General features: G+C 38.1%; 1 protein-coding gene across 4 annotated transcripts; it reads right to left on the reverse strand.

Moving 5' to 3' along the window:
• Positions 1-553: 553 nt before the first annotated feature.
• washc2c (WASH complex subunit 2C) lies at positions 554-19231 on the reverse strand. 4 transcript variants are annotated; one of them, XM_058385927.1, is made up of 32 exons: positions 19064-19230; positions 15958-16095; positions 15707-15871; positions 15502-15570; positions 14198-14371; positions 12741-12834; positions 12356-12420; positions 11986-12039; positions 11762-11848; positions 10844-10925; positions 10620-10685; positions 10186-10304; positions 9955-10015; positions 9777-9827; positions 9502-9684; positions 9226-9392; positions 8138-8248; positions 7962-8057; positions 7769-7870; positions 7572-7673; positions 7288-7460; positions 6965-7076; positions 6358-6567; positions 6064-6264; positions 4620-4748; positions 4383-4484; positions 4123-4203; positions 3439-3495; positions 2524-2742; positions 1775-2344; positions 1374-1548; positions 554-1277 (listed from the first exon to the last, which is right to left on the reverse strand). In XM_058385927.1, exons 2-32 carry the CDS (start codon positions 16084-16086, stop codon positions 1132-1134), a joined length of 4152 nt encoding a protein of 1383 aa, XP_058241910.1. In that variant the 5' UTR covers positions 16087-16095; positions 19064-19230; the 3' UTR covers positions 554-1131. The 4 variants fall into 4 exon arrangements, with proteins under 4 accessions (XP_058241910.1, XP_058241909.1, XP_058241912.1 ...); XM_058385926.1 differs by having other exon boundaries at positions 15958-16101; XM_058385929.1 differs by lacking the exon at positions 10620-10685 and having other exon boundaries at positions 15958-16101; positions 19064-19231.
• Positions 19232-20592: the final 1361 nt, after the last annotated feature.

A 20592-nucleotide genomic window follows, 5' to 3' on the forward strand; every position in this document is an offset into this window, starting at 1 on the left:
GTAATTGTTTTCCTAATTTTTAAGTAAAATTTCAAATGTTTTTAAAATGTCATCATGTTGATCCAGTTGAAATGTGTATCTTTTCCCCATTATACATAATAATTATATAGTAATTAATAAAATGTGGACAAATAATTGTTGATCATAGTTCAAAAAATGTTTCTACCTATGACCTATTTAAATTATTTTATAAATCAGGCACACATAAACGAGTACATCAACTCCAACCAAAGAAAGCCAAACAAATATAATAGCCAGGTTATGGAATTTTTTTGTATAATGGCAGTGTAACACTGTGAATGTGAAAAATGTGAATGGAGCAGAAATGGGGAAATGGTGAACTGCAATTGCTATACTTACTTGGTCAGAGGAAGTCAGTGGTAGGTGTCACAGAGCACATCAGCTTCATTTACAGACCTTTTGCTCCAATTTTACTCTAAACATTACTATACATTATTCTAATTAATTTTGACCTAATAGTAGGCCAGTGAAGTGAAAGTTAACATACTGATCATTTCCAATAAGAGGCTATAGAAAGAAAAAACAATCACTCTTCATAAAATATATTTTCTTTAGTTTACAAAACAAATCATTTTACATGCAACACAAAAAAATGTATAAAAACAGCATCAAAAGACAAAGAACACTAATGTTGAAAAGCAATCCTGACAGTCATATGCAAAACTGATGCAAAAGAACGCAAAATAAACCATGTTTACCATGTCAGAGGAATGTATCCATTCACAATCAAATCAATTTGATTTTATATGATGTACAACTGATGTCAATTTTAAAGTGCTTTACCATAATAAACACAAAGAAATAAAAAATCCATTAATAATCTAAATAACACTTCATGGCAGTGGCTTTACCCTACTGCTGAGAGATGAGCAGATGCCATTAGAAGATACTTGAGATTTCTGTTCATCTCTTTTTGATGAAGATATAAGCTATTGATCAAACATGAGTTTTTTTTATATATATATATATACCGTTAAAAGTTAGTTTTTTATTATCTATTTGTCATAAGGCTGTTTTTTTCTAGAATTTATAAATTATCTGTCAACAGTATTAATTCAGTATGTTCCAGTCTGTAAGTCCAACAATCTCTACATAAATATATTCAAATATTTAGTTTCCACCAAACACATTAAGAGGATCGTCAAAAATACTATGGCCTGATTCCTCTGCCGAGTTGTTTTCCTGGACAGGCTTCTTCGACTTCTTGGCGGTTGAGGCCCCTACTGGTTTCGTGATTCCGGATGAGAAAATATCATCTGTAAACAGCAGAAATGTGAAATAGTGAACATCTATCAGATATGCATGTGTCTATGTTTTACTGGTCTTATTACCCTTTAGCAGCAGGAACTTACCCATGTCATCATCAAATATTGATTTCGTTTCGACTTTCTTCTTCGCCTTTTTCTCCTTTGGCTTCGTTGTAGGAGTCAAATCAGCAAAAATGTCGACGTCATCATCAAACAGGCTTGCCTCCAAGCTCTGTTCTTTAGGTTTCTTAAGTACTTTGGAGGGTGTTTCATTATCATCCTGCAAAGACATTTTAAAACAGTGGTTCTTATAACAGTTCTTAGGGCCCTTCTTATGACAACTCACAGCACAGGGATAGAGAAATAGAGACTGTCGTGGAACTGCTGCTGGACACTCATCCATTACGTCACGAATTGCAGTTTTTAACATCAATCTTAACTATAAAAGGAACATCTGAGCTGTATCTGTTCTAAACTTTTAGGTATAGAATTCAGATATACATCACCTGGAAAATGTCTGGTTTAACGGAGCTGGCAGTTGTCTTAGGGTCCTTCTTCTTCTCTGCTCCAAAAAGGTCATCATCATCATCGAGAAACGGCATAGCCTTGGATTTCTTCACCGGCTTTGGCTTGACTGTTGCAAAGAGATCCTCACTATGGTCGTCGAAGATGGGCAGAGCTGGCTCTTTTTTCTTGGAGGCTCCATGAAGCACTGTCTCAGGAGCCTTTGTTTTGGTCTGTGGTGGAGGAGCCTGCTTAGGGACTGAGGCAGAAGCGAAAAGGTCCTCTGAGGAAAACAAGTCCTCTTCAGCAGCAGGGAGTATCTTGGGCCTTACTGCTCCATCAGTGAGCGTTTGTGCAGGCATTGTAGTGGTGTTAGTGCTTATCGGTAGTGTGAGAGCTGAGGGTCTGGCTGGTACAGGATTAAAGGCAGATGGTGCTGAAGTTGTTCCGGGTGCAGAAGCAGCTTGAAGTGCTGAGTTTTCTTCTAGGTGGGCCTCTTCAGAGTGCTGAGCTGCCAAGCGTCTCGCTGCACGTGTCTGAGGACGCCGCTGTGTAGCGCCTTTTATACGGTCCTGCGCATACAGGTTTGAAATTTTACATTTTACAAGTCCATGCAAAGTGAGATGGAAAATGTGGACTGTTGGGGAAAGACTGCTTTACACTCATTAGTGAAGTCACAATCCCTTAAAACCAGTGGAAAATAGAGTAACCCTAAGGCCAGTACCAATTAAAAAGCTGCAGTCTGACGCACCTTATTGGCATTCTGTAGAGTGGTGACCTGAGCTGGCGAGTCAAAGCTAATCCCTCCCTCAGCAGCAGCCTGGACTCCTGCAGTGGAAGAAGAGGCTGGCAGCAGCCCTGCAGGTCTGGGTGAGGAGGACTGAGCCAAATCAGGGGTTATGCTGCCTGCACCTGAAAGCCGTGGACCTGCTCCTGGCATGAGGCTGGCAGGGTTGATGGCCAAACTAGCCTGAGAGAACAGAAAAGATTCCAAAAATATTGTCAGAAATGCTATTAGGAAAAATAGAACTCTCCTGGATTATTCCAAAGATCCTAGAGAAAAACATATTCATGTTAAGAGAGGGTTACATGGCAAAAAAGATCATCACATTTCAAAGTCTGAACCTAGGAGTTCAATTGTACTTTCATTAAACATCTAACTGTAAATTATTTGATATGGAAAAAGAAATTCAGTAGAAAAATTACTTTCATTCCCAATCAGCTTATAATAATAATAATAAGAAGAAGAAGAAGAAGAAGAAGAAGAAGCACTAGTTAACTGCCATTCATTAGTGTTATATACACACTGAAAAGTGTTTTGTGAAATTGATGATACTTTCTTGCCATATAGTCGATAATAGCTGGTCTGATGCCATAATCAAGAACAAAGGCTTAGAAATACAGACATTTTGCATATTTTATAAACATGCTGTACATTTGAAGAAAATACAAGAGAGGCAATTGAAGCAAAAAAACATGCAGAAATCAATCCTCATAGCGTGATATACAAAATAGCTTTAAATTGTGTAAGGAGAGTTGTGTTAGCTAGATGCCCAAGCTTTGTGTCCTTTTTTTTTTTTGAAGAATGAAGTTCGTTGTGAGTGAAGCCAGTTTGTAGAGTGTAACAGGAAGAAACAGGAAGAGAGAATCATTAATTAAACATTACTTGAAGTTTTCCAATCTTCGATGAAGTTTCTTTGGGTTTTACAGGACTTGCAGGCTTCTGTGCAATCAATAACAATAATTACATTTTAAAACCATTTGTAGTGCATGATTTTATTTACTAAAATAATAACACAGGTATATCTATTTACACCACAGAAGATGTTTTCTACATATAGGATGTATATTATGACAGAAGCTAAAATGGCCAGAGCATGAATAATTGCTAAACATATCAATTTCACACGTGTAAATGATATTATGGGTCTAACGGTGCAACCGGACATTGATGGACATTGTGAAAATCTGCATTTAAGTCAATTTAAGAGCTCTGTTTCCGGTTTCCACATCTCATTTTCTTGGGGTCAAAGTGATGTTTTGTTGTTTTTTTCCCCCAAATCAAATTTTTGCAAGAATTTATATATTTAATTGATTAAAAAAATTAATTATATATTTAAAGATACAGTAAACATATAGAGCACTTTGTTTGCACCATTCATTTTTATTTATTTAATTTTTATTTATTAATTATTTAGTTCTATACAGACAGTGATTTTAGTCGTAATTTTTGTTCATTAAATTATGAACTGAATTGAATAGAACTTATGAGTGTATCACACCCCTAGATTCCAGAATGTAAATTTTATTCCTACCTATAATGTGCAAAGAAAATGTTATAATCACATACCTCACTCTTAGCTGATGGTACTTTACTTGCACCCTTGTCAGTTTCTTCAAGTTTAGCCTTACTCGGCTTTTCTGGAACTTTCTAAATGTGGAAAATATATAATAAGAATTAATACATGCTCCTAAAATCTCCTCCCACTATCACTGCTCTATAATAAATAGGTAAAATAACCACACACCAGACTCCATATTACTTCATTTTTACATTTGCAGTAATTTTTTTCTATAATGTATATAGAAAAAAAAAAAAAACTGTATTACCGGAGGAGCTTTTGGCTTTGCAGAGCCGAACAGGTCATCATCGTCATCATCCTCCCCAAACAATCCAGAAACAGCAGGCTTCACTGAGCTCTGTACGGTTGTCTGGAACCACAAAACGTAACAGTCGTTCATGTTCCAGTTTTTCCTCCTCAAACATAAATCAAATTTTTGGTCTGCTATAAAAGTATATTTCCAGTAAAGCAGAGAAATAATACGCATCAAGTAGTTTAAACTTACTGAGGGTTTAGCAGTGGTAGCAAAGAGGTCCACCTCTGGGTCATTGTCTCTTTGCTGTGTGTGACTGAACAGAAGCTCTTCATCCTGAAACACACCTGTGCTCTTCACAGAAGCTTTCGGCTCCTGAGACTGAAACACAACCAGCATTATCTCTTTATTGACTCACTGTACACACATACACGGTAATGTGCACTAGGTGTATTTGATATGCCTGAAATATGTCTATAGTAAAGCCATGCCTGGCAGAATTTTCTTTCAGAGTGTGACATTACCAAGGGGTACAAGTTAGAGGCGTGCATCAGGCCTAAAAAGTATGAAGAACAGTCCATTTTTACACAAATATACGAAGATGGGTCAGACGGTAAGCTTCCAGGGTAAAAAAAAAAAAAAAGAGCTAACAGTACAACTTAAGGTCTTTAATTACAATGATGATAAATCGTATACATTAAGTTTATGGTTTAAGCCAGCTGTACATGAAAAAAGGCACATGGTGAACATCCCAATCACAACACATTTAATTCCTGTCACTGTTCTAATGTGGTGCATTCTTGTATGTTTCATTTATACAGGTAATTAATAAAGAGCAAATATCTGTCATTCACTCAGTAATAATAATAATAATACAAACATGCTTGCCAATTTGATCACTTTTTATATCCAATGAGAATTGTACTATTGTATTTCACTGTGTTTTTGAATCATTGCTGCTACAGAAAGGACTACAATCTGAAATACACAGATCCCTTTATTACCTGTTACAGATATACTATATGGTCAAAAGTATTTGGATACCTGACCATCACACCCATAAGTGGTTTCTCACCAAACTGTTGCTACATAGTTGTATAGGATGTCCTTGTGTACTATAACCCAGTGGTGTCCAATCTTATCCGCAAAGGGCCGGTGTGGGTGCAGGTTTTCATTCCAACTGATCAGAAGCCACACCTGAGTCTACTGAAAGCCAAGCTCAGTTATTAAACTGGTGGAATCAGGTGTAGCTCCTGCTTGATTTGAATGAAAACCTGCACCAGGGGTAACATAAGATTGGACACCACTGCTGTAGCCTTCACTGGAACTAAGGACTCAACATGTTCCAGCATGACAATGCCCCTGTGCACAAAGCAAGCTCTATGAAGACATTTGTCAAGATTGGACTGGAAGAACACGAGTGACCTGCACAGAGCCCTAACCTCAACCTCACTGAACACCATTTGAATAAACTACACTCCATGAATCCTCATCTAACATCAGTACCTGGCCTCAATATCGTTCTTGTGGCTGAATCAACATAAATTCACACAGCCACACTCCAAAATCCATTGGAAAGACACTTGTGGGTGTCTAAAAACTTTAGGCAAAATACTGTATTTAGATTTTAAAATTAGACAGATCCCCACATATACATCTAGTTCTAGATAATCAATTAATAAATAATAAAGCCAACCTTTAATGTACTTTTGTCCGCTTGCTTGGTTGCTGTGGAAAGAGGGGGTATTTCATCGGGTTCCTCTTCTTCTTCGTCATCATCATCAAACAGACTAAATGTGTTTTTCGTGGCCTTTTTCTCCTTGGTCTCCATGGGTGGTGGAGCTTCCTTATGCCAGTCAAGATCATCAAAGTCCTCCACTGCATTCTTATTCGGTTTCTAAAGCACATGAACAAATTGGTTTTGGTTTGCTGAAATAAAAATTCTTACATCAAACACTTTAAAAGGGATTGGCATAGTTTTCATTCTCACTGTGGTGGTTTTAGCTTCATCTCCTAGCACATTAATTCCTCCAAACAAGCTAACAGCTCCAGCAGGCTTTTTAGTCTTGTTAGTCTCCTCAGGGGAAGATGCTGCCTGTACTACCTTCTTGTCTGAAGGCTTCACCTCAGCTACATTTACCACTTCCTGCGTTTCCTCTGGGCCAAAGAGAGAGGGAGCCTGAGATGCAGCAGCAGGCACCTGAAACACACACAGGCTCATAATCAGTTCTCTTCTCTGAGAACCAGCATGCTCTTCATCCGCTATTCAAACAGACAGCTTACACATAGAGAGGCATTTCACACTGGCTAGTCTGTCTGAAAATAAATTAATTATATCTCATGTGGCCTGTTGGAAATCAGACAGATTCCGCATGCAACTTCAGCTGTTTAAATCTTATACAAAATCTGCTTCTTATACAAGATGTTCACTTTAGATTCCACAAACAGCACAGTTAATTATGAATACAAGTTCCACATTAATAATTTATGAAAGCAAATAAAGTCAGTAATGCAGCTAAACAGAAAACATTACTAATATGTGCATGTGTATTTAACATGAATCTTAGTTCATTATTATTATTTATTACAAAGCTTACTTTGGCTTCTGGAGTTCCTTTGTTTGCAGATGGTTTGAAACCAAATAGCGAACCTTTATCTTCGTCCTCTTCATCCTCAAACAGGAGGGAGACTCTCTGAGGTTTCTTCTGACTGAAAGAACAAAACATCAGTCTCCTGTGTTAGTTGGTGCAGGAACTTTCAAACAGTTTGCATTTTTATCCAGATACGTTTCTGTATGCTGTGGTTAAAGCCACAATCTAGTAAATTCGATTATAATAGACTGCATTAGGGAAAGATGGCATCCCTGAAATTCAGTGCAATTTAAGACTTCTTGTTAAAATAATGTTGATTCAAAGGACACCTTGGCTCTTTTGTGGCTGCAAACAGATCATCATCGTCATCGTCATCGAACAAGCTGTCTTTCTGTGGTGCTTTTGCACTCGGTAGCCTGGAGGGGGCACTGGTGCTTGACTTCATCCCACCACTCTTCACATCAGACTTGGCTGGGCTGGGCTGGGCACTCATCCACTGGTCCTAGGAAACACAGATTAGATACACTGACCAATGACAACAACTTGATTCATGATATTCTGTACATAATGAATTCTTTTCTGGTTTTATGGAAAGGTTTAAGTTTCTCCGTACCTCATCATCACTAAAAAGTGCACTTGATAAAGTTTTCTTGGGTTGGGACACTGCTGTTTTGACCTGAACTGATTGAGATTTTGGCATAGAGGAAAACAGATCCTGCAAAATAAAGACAAGTGATCATTAAAAAGGCTTGATCTTGTATATGACAAACTCTCCTGATTGTTCTTAGCACTAGATCTGCTTACACTCACCTCCTCCTCATCGTCATCAAATATAGAGATTGTAGCCTTGTTTGGTTTGTTCTGTGCTGGACCTTCTGGTTTGGACTGACTTTTTGGCACAGTAGGAAATATCTTTGGCAAAGGAAGAAATGCAAATGAAACACATTGTGATAAAGTTTCTTTCTACTTTTGGAATCCACAAAAGATTGCAGTAAAAGCATACCTGTGAGTCCTCATCATCAGAGAAAAGGCTCTTGCTCTGCACTTTCTCTGTTGTTTTAGGAGCAACTGATGGTTTGACCACAGGAGGGGGCACACTCTAAAATAAATAAACAAATAAACAATCAATCACCAGCATGGAAATGAGATCAATGGGAGAATAAGAAACGGGTTGGATACCTCCTCAGATTTCACAGAATCCTCACTTGTTGAAGGATGACGTTTCTTCAGGCTTTCTGCAAGGAGACTATTTGTGCCAGCCCCAAACATAGAGATAGCACCAGCAGGTAACTGCATGCAAACAAATCATACATTTGATTTAATTTAATACATTTGATTTAACTTGCTTTGCAATGTTTGTACTCTTACTGGGAATCCTAGAACCATGAAGAGAAATACTGCCTTTCTATGAGACAGGAAAAAATATTACATAGTAGTAGTAGTAGTAGTAATAATAATAATAATTATTATTATTATAATAATGTGTACGCTCTCATTGACACAGCCCGGGTTTGATTTCCGCTAAGAGTTCCTGGTCCCAAGCCTAGATAAAATGGGAGGGTTGTTTCAGGTAGGGCATCCGGTGTAAAACCTGGGCCAAATCAAAACATGTGAAACAAATGACCTGCTGTTGAGACCCTGAATAAAAACAACATTATAATAATAATTTTTATATCAATTTGTTTAAAATCTCAAGGTGGTTTACAAAGAAAAGCATCAGTTTAAACAAAATGTCTATATCATTAGTATTAATGATAGAGCTGAATAATCTACCCGGTCAAATGAAATGACTATAAATCGATACACATTACTAAAAAAACATGTATAAGCACTAAGCAAGTATGGGCCTCATTAAACTAGAATGTTTATAATCTGGATTTAAAAATTTATAGTTTATATATTCATCTAATATTTAGTCCCTTCAAGATTTCTCGAACGCAGAAATTTGTGCAAACTCAGGCAAACGCTGCAATACTAGGATGAGTTTGGACCGTTTCATTGGACATCACTACAACACACATTCAGTCATAGCCCTCTTCGATTAATGTGTCGAACATGAGAACAGATACCACAGAAAGTAATTACAGTCCTCGGCATGAGTCATATGCTCATGTTGGGTTTTGCATCCGGTATAACTACTGAACATCATAAGATGGCAGCTAAGAGAAATGGAGAAATAATATCTCTTACATGAAGAGGCTACAAGCAGGAAAATCTGACACAATGCAATAACCTCATCTAATTTGTGATGCAATAACCTTAACTACCTTTTTCTCAGGAGGTTGTACCACCTCTTCTTCTTCCGCAACTTTCTTGCTTTGCTGAGAAATAGCAGAACGCGAACCCACACTAAAAATGTCACCATCCTCATCATCATCTTCATCACTTCCAAACAGGTCTGCTGTCGTCTTTGGCTTGACTTTCTCCTGTGCAGCTAAACACAAGAGATGATTTTTCACTACAGCAGCTACTATATTTGACAAGTGACAGTTCTGTGACAGGGCTTCAGTGACTCAGGCCTACACAGACCTACACCCACTCACCAGACGTGGGTTTTTTGAGCGTCTTGCCACTGAAAAAGTCGTCGTCATCCTCGTTGTCACCAAAAAGTCCACTTCCTAGTGAGGTCTGCTCTCGAGCTGCCTGCACTTTGGATTTGACTGGACTGTCATTCTCTTTGCTCTCTAATGAGTCTGAACCATTTGGTGAGCCAAAGAGATTGTTTTCTGGGAAACAAATACAAATATACTTCAATTAAAAACTAAAAATCTTGAGGATAAACCTCAGGTTTTCCTGCTTTATTAAGAAAGTCATTTACCTGGGAAAATGGAAACTGCACCTGTGGGAATTTTCTTAGTGTTGACCCTCTCTACAAAAACAAGCCAAAATAATTAGGTTACAGATTTTTAACACACACAGCTGCAAAACATCTGCAAGCTATATATTTTCCAAATGAACTGTAGGAGAGGTCAGTCACTTCAGGTTGCTTGTGGTACCTGTTTTTTGAGATGCTCCTTGCTCCTTCTCCTTTTTGGGTGCCTCAGAAAAGAGATCACCCTGTGTAAACATAAAAAGCATTAAAAAATATGTCATCAATTATATCAAATCAAATTTTATTTCGAATTAGAATTTCATTTCACAATAAATATTTTTACATTTTAGCATTATGTCCTTTCCAGGTATTTATTAAATGCCTAATATACAGTATACACGGTATGAACACTTACCTCTTCATCATCAAACAGGCCTTTACCTCCACTAAAGAGACCCCCCTTTCCTCCAAATGGAGAATATTCATCATCCTCCATTTTTGGAGGCTTGAACATCTCATCATCTTCTTCTTCCACTGCAACAAAATGGATGTGAAAAGGGCTGGGTTTATCATGTGATCTACTCAAATTACAATAAACAATGCAAGTCATTTGGTGTACATATAACCATTCTGAGAATTTTAAGGAAATAAAATGACAAAGAAGTTGTGTAACAAAAAAGACAGATTAGAAGACATGAAAAATACATTGTCAGTTTAGGTGAACATCCTGTTTGAAGTATTGCAAATTTGTAATAAATAAATAATATAAATAAATTTGTTAAGCAAACAGTAAGATGCTTTGATGTTTTGAGGAACCATCTCCTACAATGTGAATGAAGTGACATGTACCCTGTGCCTCTGGCAGTTTCTTTCCTTGTTTTTTCCTCTTGGTGACAGATGTGCCTGATGACAATGCTTGAAAAGAATTACAAACATGCAAATGTAAACCAAAACTAAATAAAACGAAATAAAAATATGAACAATTCAAAAATAAACCCATGATGTGCAGCAAAAAACCTAAATAACTTGCATATAAAGAATGAATGGTACATAAATGAGAACCATGAACTTACATGTACGGTCTGCCTCTGGCTTTTTTGCATCCTTAATTCTTGCAGCCAGCTGATCAGCAAAAGATGCTGGTCCAACGTCGTCCTGAAACGCAAGCAGAGGCAGAAAATCAGCAAGGCATTTGCAGAGGAAACTACTTCTTAAATACAACGATCAGGCATAACATTGTGACCACCTGCCTAATATTGTGTTGGTCCCAGTTTTGCTGAAAACAACAAAAAAAAAAAAAAAACCCTGACCCGTCATGCACTGTGTATTCTGACACCTTTCTAACAGAACCAGCATTAACTTCTTCAGCAATTTGAGCAACAGTAGCTCGTCTGTTGGATCGGACCAGACGGGCCAGCTTTCGTGCCCTACATGCATCAATGAGCCTTGGCTGCCCACGACCCTGTCGCTGGATCACCAATGTTCCTTCCTTGGACCACTTTTGATAGATACTGACCACTGCAGACCGGGAACTCCCTAAAAGAGCTGCAGTTTTGGAGATGCTCTGATCCAGTCGTCTAGCCATCACAATTTGCCCCTAGCATCAAACTTGCTCAAATCCCTACGCTTGTCCATTTTTCCTGCTTCTAACACATCAACATTGAGGACAAAATGTTCACTTGCTGCCTAATATATCCCACCCACTAACAGGAGATAATCAGTGTTATTCACTTCAACTCTCAGTGCTCATAATGTTATGCCTGATCAGTGTGTATTTAATGGCAATCCTTTTCAGGTCAATGAAAATCCACTTCACTTCCAATTCATTCTTAAGAAATAAATCGACAAAATATTTTTTTTTTGTCGAATACACCCTAATGTCAATCAGATTATATTTTAAAAAGATGGTAAAAAAAATTACCATCAAGAAATCATTCACTTGTTCAAGTGTCATATCATGATGCATGTATGGACAAATGCAAATTATTCACCCTTCTGGCTTCATCGTCATCCTTATCAGATTCTCCAAATAAGTCAGAATCTTCATTTTCTTCCTCTTCATCAGAACTGACTGCCTTCTACAAAAATCCAGCAAAACAAAGAGCTTGTTACAGAATGTTACTAATATTGCCCAATGCACACATTTCTATTCCACTTGCATGCCTTTAGAATAGAAAACTAAAAGCATTGTACTGAATAAATAAATAGTTCTTACATTCTTTAATCTTCCTTGGATTTCTCCTTCTTGGTCAAAGTCCTCGTCTGAGTGCTGTTAGGATTACAAATCATCTTATACAGACTTGCCTGAATTTTGTTGCCAGTTACGGAAATACAAAAGCTGCAAAAATGTTTTGCTACAATAATTCTAGTCACGTTACAATCAGCTAGAAAAGAATAAATGGGGGTTAGAGTTAGTCACTTCTGGCTTACTAGGAAGGAAAATCTAAATTTAAACACAACTATAAATCCAGCAAAGCATTTTTGTGACCTATTTTTCATTTTTGTTATCTCTATTGCTGAAAGCACTATACAAATAAAATGTAATTGTGCTAAATTAACAAAAGGTGGATAATATTCAGTTTTACCTCTTCCTGATCTTTATCCACATCACTCTCAACAAAACTCTCCCTGTCGCTGTCGATGGACATTTCTGCAAAAGAGAGAGAGAGAGCGAGAGAGAGAGAGACAGAGAGAGAGAGAGCGAGAGAGAGAGCGAGACAGAGAGAGTGTGAGAAAAAGAGAGAGAGAGAGAGAGCGAGAGAGTGCAAGAGACAGAGACAGAGAGCGAGAGAGAGAGAGAGAGAGAGAGAGACAGAACAAGAGAGCGAGAGACACAGAGGGAGAGAGAGCAGAGAGAGAGCGAGAGAGAGACAGAGAGAGAAAAAACACAAGTGGTTAGTAAAATAAGAGACAGAAGTGTTCATTCAATTCAGGGAACATAATAAAGTAAGGCATGAGAAATAACACCACCATCACTGGAGAGATCTCCCAGGCCAACGTCATCTTGTTCCATAAAAGCCTGAGATCCAATCAAGTATGGTAGCGGCCTGTCTACATATAAATCCTGTCAAAAAATTAGAAAATGCAAATTAAAAACTACCTCACCAATGCTGTTTACTGCACTTTGTCATCTCAGACAACTGTCTACTTGCACTAGGGCTGCAACAATTGCAGGGTATAACTGATGATAAAAATATTTTAATCAATATTTTCAATGATCAATTTCATTATTAAAGTATGAATATTATGAAGCAAGTATGCACCATGTCACTTAATTAAGAAAACATTGTGCAGGTCACAAAAGAAAATATTAGAGTGTTCTCCTTATATCACGCTGTGTTGTTGGCCTTGTGGCATAATTTTAGATTTTAATATTTTTACATCTCCAATTATTCCTTTATGAGAAAAGTGGAAGTGTGATGTGGAGTGGATATTAAATTAAAAACTGCAGGTTTCTGTGAAAATGAAACTAAGCTCAATAATGTCAGGTTAAGGGATTTTCCACCTTTACTGTGTTATAGCTACCAACAAAATGAAAAAAGGTCTGTCATAATATATCATGGTGTCATTTTTTTGTACATCAGCAGGAGCATTTTAAGAGGAGTGTGTTTACTTTATATCCACTGTACATGGCTGAATCATGTTTCATGTCAACACACTAATATGCTTTGAGTTTAGCTTAACTGACTTCTTAGATGTCACATTTATGGTTATATATATATTGATCTATCAGAAAACATTATCAACGTTATCATTTTGGGTTTTCATGAAGCATGGTGGCATGCAGTGTTGGGCTGTGAGTACTGGTTATGTTAACAAATGCTACTATATTATATTTTCATAATATACACAATATGTAGTATCTTTGAACATATCAGGTCAGCGTCCTGCAGAAGTTGAGCCCAAAGAGATTTTATTCATTGATTCCAAGGATTTAATTGCTACGAGTGAAATATAGAGTCGATGCCACACTGAAAACATTTCTTTGCGTGATCCCTACGGCAAGCAAACTGAATTTTGTTGAGTGTTGTGGCCGAGTGTTTCAGTTAACAAAACAGCCATTTATCCTGCCTTTATATTGAATTTGTCTGGTCGAAATTGAAGGGCTGAAAATGCTGATAAGACAAAGAGCTCCAAAAGAAAAGCCTGCAGCATTGCACTTGCCAATATGTGAGGGATTATCTGATCAGTGTCAGTAATAGTCTGTTGCAGTTACTGACCTGTTTTGTTATTATGCCTAGTTAAGAGTCCTGTAGTTGCATTACAGTATTATGTTTATAAATAGATAGATAGATAGATAGATAGATAGATAGATAGATAGATAGATAGATAGATAGATAGATAGATAGATAGATAGATAGATAGTAAAGAATAGGTTAATCAAACCATCATCTGCTGTAATCTTCACTGCGTCTGAGAACTCTCACCTTGGGTTCTAGGATGGGTTCCACTCTGTCAGCTGCCTCCTCATCCTCAGAGTCGGAGTTCCCTACTTTAATATCCAGCTGCTCAAAAGCAGATTCCAGGACCTTAAGACCATAGGTCACTGCCTCCTGGACTTTAGGTATCAGCTCAGCTTCTTTCTGTTCTCGTGTCTTTTCCTTTTAAAGAGGCAGCAACAGGCAGTGTTAGAGTGATGCATCCAAAATACTTCTTTTGTCTTTTTTTTGTAGACTTGCAGTTGAATCCCCAAACTGAAAGAGCAATGTGTAAACTTGTTCTGGACTAGAAATGATCTGTATGGAAATTAGTTTTAGCTAGGACTTTTAATTAAGCCTGCACAGAGTATAAGGTCTCTTAGTATTGGCCCATACACATTAATGCACAATTTCTGCACGATTTCTTTATAGGAGTTAGACCTGCACTAGTGGTGTGTTGTGACAGATCTGCCTTGTGTTAGCCAACACTAACTGTGTTTATGATACAGCACACATCAGTGGACAACCAGAAAAAAATGTCAAATCTGATGTGATATCGATCTATTTCAGGACATTATTAACTAACAAAGATTTTTCAATTTACATCCAAGGTATAATACTCAGCCACAGACAGTGGCTACTCTCACAATACTCTTACACAAAACTTTTCAGTACAGTGGAACCTCGGCATACAGATACCCTTCATTATGAACTTTCACATTAAGAATTTTAATTTTGCAAGCAATTTGCATTGGCATACAAAGCATTTTTGGCATACAAACAAACTGAACCACACGCTGGCTAAGTTGCACTTGTGTCTGGGAGCCAAAAAAACTTGTTTGCGTCAGTCAAGCCACGCGAAGCCAACTGAAGAGTGTTTACGAATTTTTTTTTCAGTCAGTGAAAGCTGTTGCGAAAGAGTCTACCCATGATACCAACGTTGCCTTTGGCATGCATTCAAAGGCTACGTAATTTTTTATGCGTTTTTTTGTTGACAGATTGGTGGCATGGGTGGTCTGTACTATTTTTAAGCCCAAGCTTGGTTGAACGACTTCCTGTGAGGACCCTTGACATGCAATGCTTGGCTTTGGTCAGTTCTTTGTAAGCAGCCGTACAGTTTACATACTCTTCACATTGGTAATATTAGTAAGATTTTTGGGTGGCTGGAAGGGATTATCTGCATTTACATTATTTCTTATGGGAAAATTCATTTGCAATACAAAATACAAATTAAATTCCTATGCCAGGGTTCCACTGTATCAGGAATTTTTGCAGTATCAGGGTTTATTGCATAAGACTAGAGGTTTACAGACCTGTTCAGGGCGTCTCTCCTGAGTCTCTGTTTTTGGGACTGGCTCTTCAACTTCTTCATCATAAACCCTCTGACACCATAAAAATAAATTACATTTGACGTTACATTAATCTCTAATTCAATATTAAATAATAAATAACAGTGATAATATGTATATATAATAAATAACTAATAACTGTGATAAATGAATCATTTCTCAGACGCACGTTTTCTATAAATTGTATGTTGGAAAGCATAAGAAAGTCATTAAAGACGGTGTGAAGGCAGCTATCCGTTGCTTTGGTGTCCCGGATAAGGCCATCCAGCTGTTTTTCGATCTCGTGCGTCTTAGACAACATCCGCTGAGAGAAGTTTTGCAGGTAGAGAAAAAGCTGTCGAAGGTGAGAAGACATCAGTGAAAATCATATACCATGACAAGAAACTTCACATTCCAAGCATTTTTGTAAGTAACAAATACCCCTGAATCTGCAGCTAAAGACCAATTCGCGCTGTTTTTCCGCATCTCATCCAAAGTCCAGGGTCTCTCCCACACCTGCTCGGCCTCACCGTTGCAATTGCTGGGGCCGTTCTCCATGGGTTCTGCCATAGTGATGACCTGTTACTAAAAAAAGGATTACATTACCAGGACACCACGGTTAATATAAACTGTAACAACAATTCTCTGTGCAGACTCATGTATGATTGGAAAATCAACCATATCAGAACGAGCTTCCAAAGAGAGCTGTTATGTTGATGAACAGTCAGCTTATTGCAGAATTGTTTTAAATACAGATTAAAATGCTTTTTGTTGCCTTATTACATCACCATTCTTTGCAAAAATGTGATAAATACTTTGCATATTAAGAGATTCCTATTAAAAAGTCATTCTCACCAATATCTTTCTAAATAATTAATTTGAAATAGTTTTTACATTGTGATTGTGATTATTCCTAGAGTTCCCAAGTCCAAATTCTAACCATCACATTCAATTGTGCTTCTTCCCCAAACGGTTACCACAAAACTGAAAGCACACAGGTCTGTACGATGTTTTTGGCATGCTGTAGCTTTCCATCTTCCCTTCACTGCAACCAAGGGGAACAAACCAGTTCAAACATGTCAATGCTCCATGCACTAAGCAAGCTCCATGATGTGGTTTAGTGAAAGTGAAGATGTGGTAGAGTGAACGTGTACTTCACAGAGCCCTGACCTCAACCCCACTGACCCTGTGGAATGAACCAGAACACTGACTGCACCCAGGCGTCTACACTCAACAAAGCCTTCCCAAAAGAGTGGGAGTATTACAACAGCAAAGAGAGAATAAATCTGGAACAGGATGTTCAACAAGCACATATGGGTGTGATGGTCAGGTGTCCACAAACATTTGGCTAAATGGCACCAAATTTGGCACCATAGTAGTAGCCCAATTATAAATGATGCCATAAAAAATATCCCATTATGCCACAGGGTAAAACTTGCTTTTTCTTTTTTTGTAGACATTTTAGTCCCGCAAAGCCAACAGAGTTGTGGATGACCTATGCAAACTCTTCACCCTCCTGCCATCTAGAAGAACATACAGAAGCAATCAGACCCTCAAAAACTGACTGCCTGGCTGTTTCTTCCCCCAAGTGATCAGACTCATCAATTCTTAGGGACTTGATTGACACCAACACACACATTCAAGTGTACACCACTGCATTCACACTGATATTTACACATTCTTTTTTTTAATACTGCTACTGCTGTCTTATGTTTACAATCGTAGTACCTTGCACTCTACAGAACTGTATACTGGTCACAGCTCGGTGTACACTACTGTATTGAATTGTACTGCCTGTCTTGTACACATTTGCACACATGCACTTCATGTGGAATTGTGCTATTGTAATTACACTGATCAGCCATAACATTATGAGCAGTGAGAGGTGACGTGAATAACACTGATTATCTCCTCATCATGGCACCTGTTAGTGGGTGGGATATATTAGGCAGCAAGTGAACATTTTGTCCTCAAAGTTGATGTGTTAGAAGCAGGGAAAATGGACAAGCGTAAGGATTTGAGCGAGTTTGATGAAGGGCCAAATTGTGATGGGTAGACGACTGAATCAGAGCATCTCCAAAACTGCAGCTCTTGTGGGGTGTTCCCGGTCTGCAGTGGTCAGTATCTATCAAAAGTATCCTTTAAGTCCTTAAAGTCCTGTAAGTATCCTATAAGTTGCAAGCTATCCTCACAACTTCCAGGAGTTAAAGGATCTGCTGCTAACATCTAGGTGCCAGATACTACAGCACACCTTCAGGGATCAAGTAGAGTCCATGCCTTGTCGGGTAAGGGCTGTTTTGGCAGCAAAAGGGGGACCAACACAATATTAGGCAGGTGGACATAATGTTATGGCTGATTGGTGTAGTTCTTAGTTCTGTCATGTTTTATGAAGCACCATGGTCCAGGAAGAATCTTGTTTCATGTCACTGTGTTTTGCACCAACTGTACATGGTTGAAATGAGAAAAAATTCTTTTTGACTGACTTCTACAGTATAAAGAGTATAGAGTGTATACAGTATAACTTCTCCAACTAAAAAAAAACAGGAATTGGAGAGTTTAAAACAAAGAAGAATAAAATACATAGGATAATTACAAGGACTTTCATTTTGCAGGTTTCCAGCACAGGTCTATCCTACATACAGTACTGGTTATGGTCATGTGACCTAGTTATGATCATGTGCACTACAATAAACACTTACTAAGTAAGGCTTATGTTGTACAGATGGAGTTTTTGACTCGTTTGTGTTCATGCACTTGTGAAGTACATAAAGGACACTGTTTATCATAATTACTACAAACTTCCTCCAGCAATATTATCGGATTTGAAAGAGACTTTCCGTACTAAGATTTTGTAATAAATATTTCCTTTCCATTTCCAACACTGACTTGTGTGTGTGTTTGTTTTAAATAGATGATTAAAACCATTAAAACTGCACATCATACCACTCCTTCAGCCTGACTGTGATTAACACTAAAATGAATCCTGCATCCATGAAAACTTTAGATTAGACTGCTTACAAACCCACCATTCACTGTGATCAATAAACTGCAGTGAAAGTGGACAAGGTCAGAGACTCATGCACCTGTAGTGGTCTTGTTTACTGCCACACAAAATGTGCGATCACACAGAAATGAAACGTTATGTTCTTAACTGCTTCATTTCTGATAGCAAAATCCGGATTTTTGTCGATTCACACCTGTCACAGACACGCGTTTAAAACACACACGAGTCGAGTCCATCAGTTATGAGCTTCTGCAAACGCACATTAGCATGCTAAGGCTAACCCAAATTACCATTAGCTAATAACAGCTATTCAGCTGCTGTTTAAAATACACCGTTTTTGTTTACCTTAAACTGTGTGACTGCTACCAAATCAGAAGCTCTTACCTTCTCGACTTTTGTTGTTTTATATTCTAGTTATCATCAGCTAGCTCCTAAACATCAACTGCTTCTGCTGTGTGTAATGCTAGCATAGCTAACATAGTAACTAATGCACGCGCCGTACCTTACTTAGCTGCACCGTAACACAACAGACATGCTCAGTACCTTGGAGAAATTTATTTCGCCCAGCTTGCGCTTCTCATATAAAACAAAGACCTAGTTCAGCCCTGGCGAAAAAGGTGGCTGTTGGTGATCCGCTCCCTCATTAGTATTCCTTCTGCTCGGCCATGTCCTGTCTGCTACAATCAGCTGACTCCATAGTCACCTGATGTTAGAGACGCAGTATAATTCTTTCCCACCTGTATTCCGACATAATTCCCCGCTTCCTGCTCCGAGACGTAACTGACACACTGCGTTGTGATTGGTACAAATTCAGGTCACTGACAAGGGGATATAATAGGCCAGTGTGAACTATTAACCAATCACCAGTGACGGAGGCGGGGTTTACCAGAATACAGGTAGAAAAGTATAACAAAAAAAAGTTTTCATGAAATTGGATAGAGGATGTAAAGAGGAGAAAAAGCAGTGTGGAATTGGTAAATTATTCAGGTTTCCTTTTTGCTTTAGGACAGATATGTTCTATGGGATGGATGAATGATTAGCATTCAGTATAATTTGTAGTTAAAGTAGAAGATTTGGATTGGAAGTCCAATCTGATACTTATAGCATAAATAGCAGGTTGGGATATAAATATATGCATAATACTATATGAGGTTTTTTTTTTTTTTTTACTATATTTCAAGTCAATCACTTTACAGTTATTTATTTTATTTTATTATTATTGTTGTTGTTGTTGTTGTTGTTGTTGTTATTGTTGTTTATTATTTATTTATTTATTATTGATTTTTATTGAAGCTATATATTGTTTTCTTGTTGTTGTTGTTTTTTTTTTTACAATGCCTTTTCAAAGCAAGGCATGCAACCTTAATCAGTCTAATTAACAGATTAGCTGTAAATTGTCAGCTCTTACTGTCAACCTGTTACTATTTTAAGATTTACACAGCTAACATGGATACTGAGTTACAAAATCAATAATAACTTGAATTGATAAAGTGTGTGTTGGGGTGGTGGTGCAGCAGGTAGTGTAAACACACAGCTTTAGGGTTCTTAGTTTGCTCCTGAGATCAGGTTATCTGGTGTTTCACATGTTCTCCCAGTATCCATGTGGATTTTCTCATCAGTTTCCTCCCACCTCCTAAACACGCCACTAGGTGGACTGGCTGCACTCAACTGCCCCAAGGTTTGATTCATTGCATTAAAATCAATGTATAGGTGTGGGCAGCACGGTGGCTAAGCGGTTAGCACTGTTGCCTCACAGCAAGAAGGTCCTGGGTTTGAATCCCGGGGTCGAACTGGGGCCTTTCTGTGTGGAGTTTGCATGTTCTCCCCGTGCTTGCGTGGGTTTACTCCAGGTACTCCGAGTTCCTCCCACAGTCTAAAGACATGTACATTAGGTTGAATGGTAATTCTAAATTGCCTGTGTGTGTGGTTGTTTGTCTATGTGTGGCCCTGTGATGGACTGGCAACCTGTCCAGGGTGTACCCCTCCCTTTTGCCCTATGTGCGCTGGGATAGGCTCCAGCAGACCCCCTGTGACCCTAGGAGTCCTAGGAATAAGCGGGTATAGACCCCAAT

This window comes from Hemibagrus wyckioides, linkage group LG03 (genome assembly GCF_019097595.1).
Source record: "Hemibagrus wyckioides isolate EC202008001 linkage group LG03, SWU_Hwy_1.0, whole genome shotgun sequence".
In the NCBI taxonomy this organism is placed as follows: Eukaryota; Metazoa; Chordata; class Actinopteri; order Siluriformes; family Bagridae; genus Hemibagrus; species Hemibagrus wyckioides.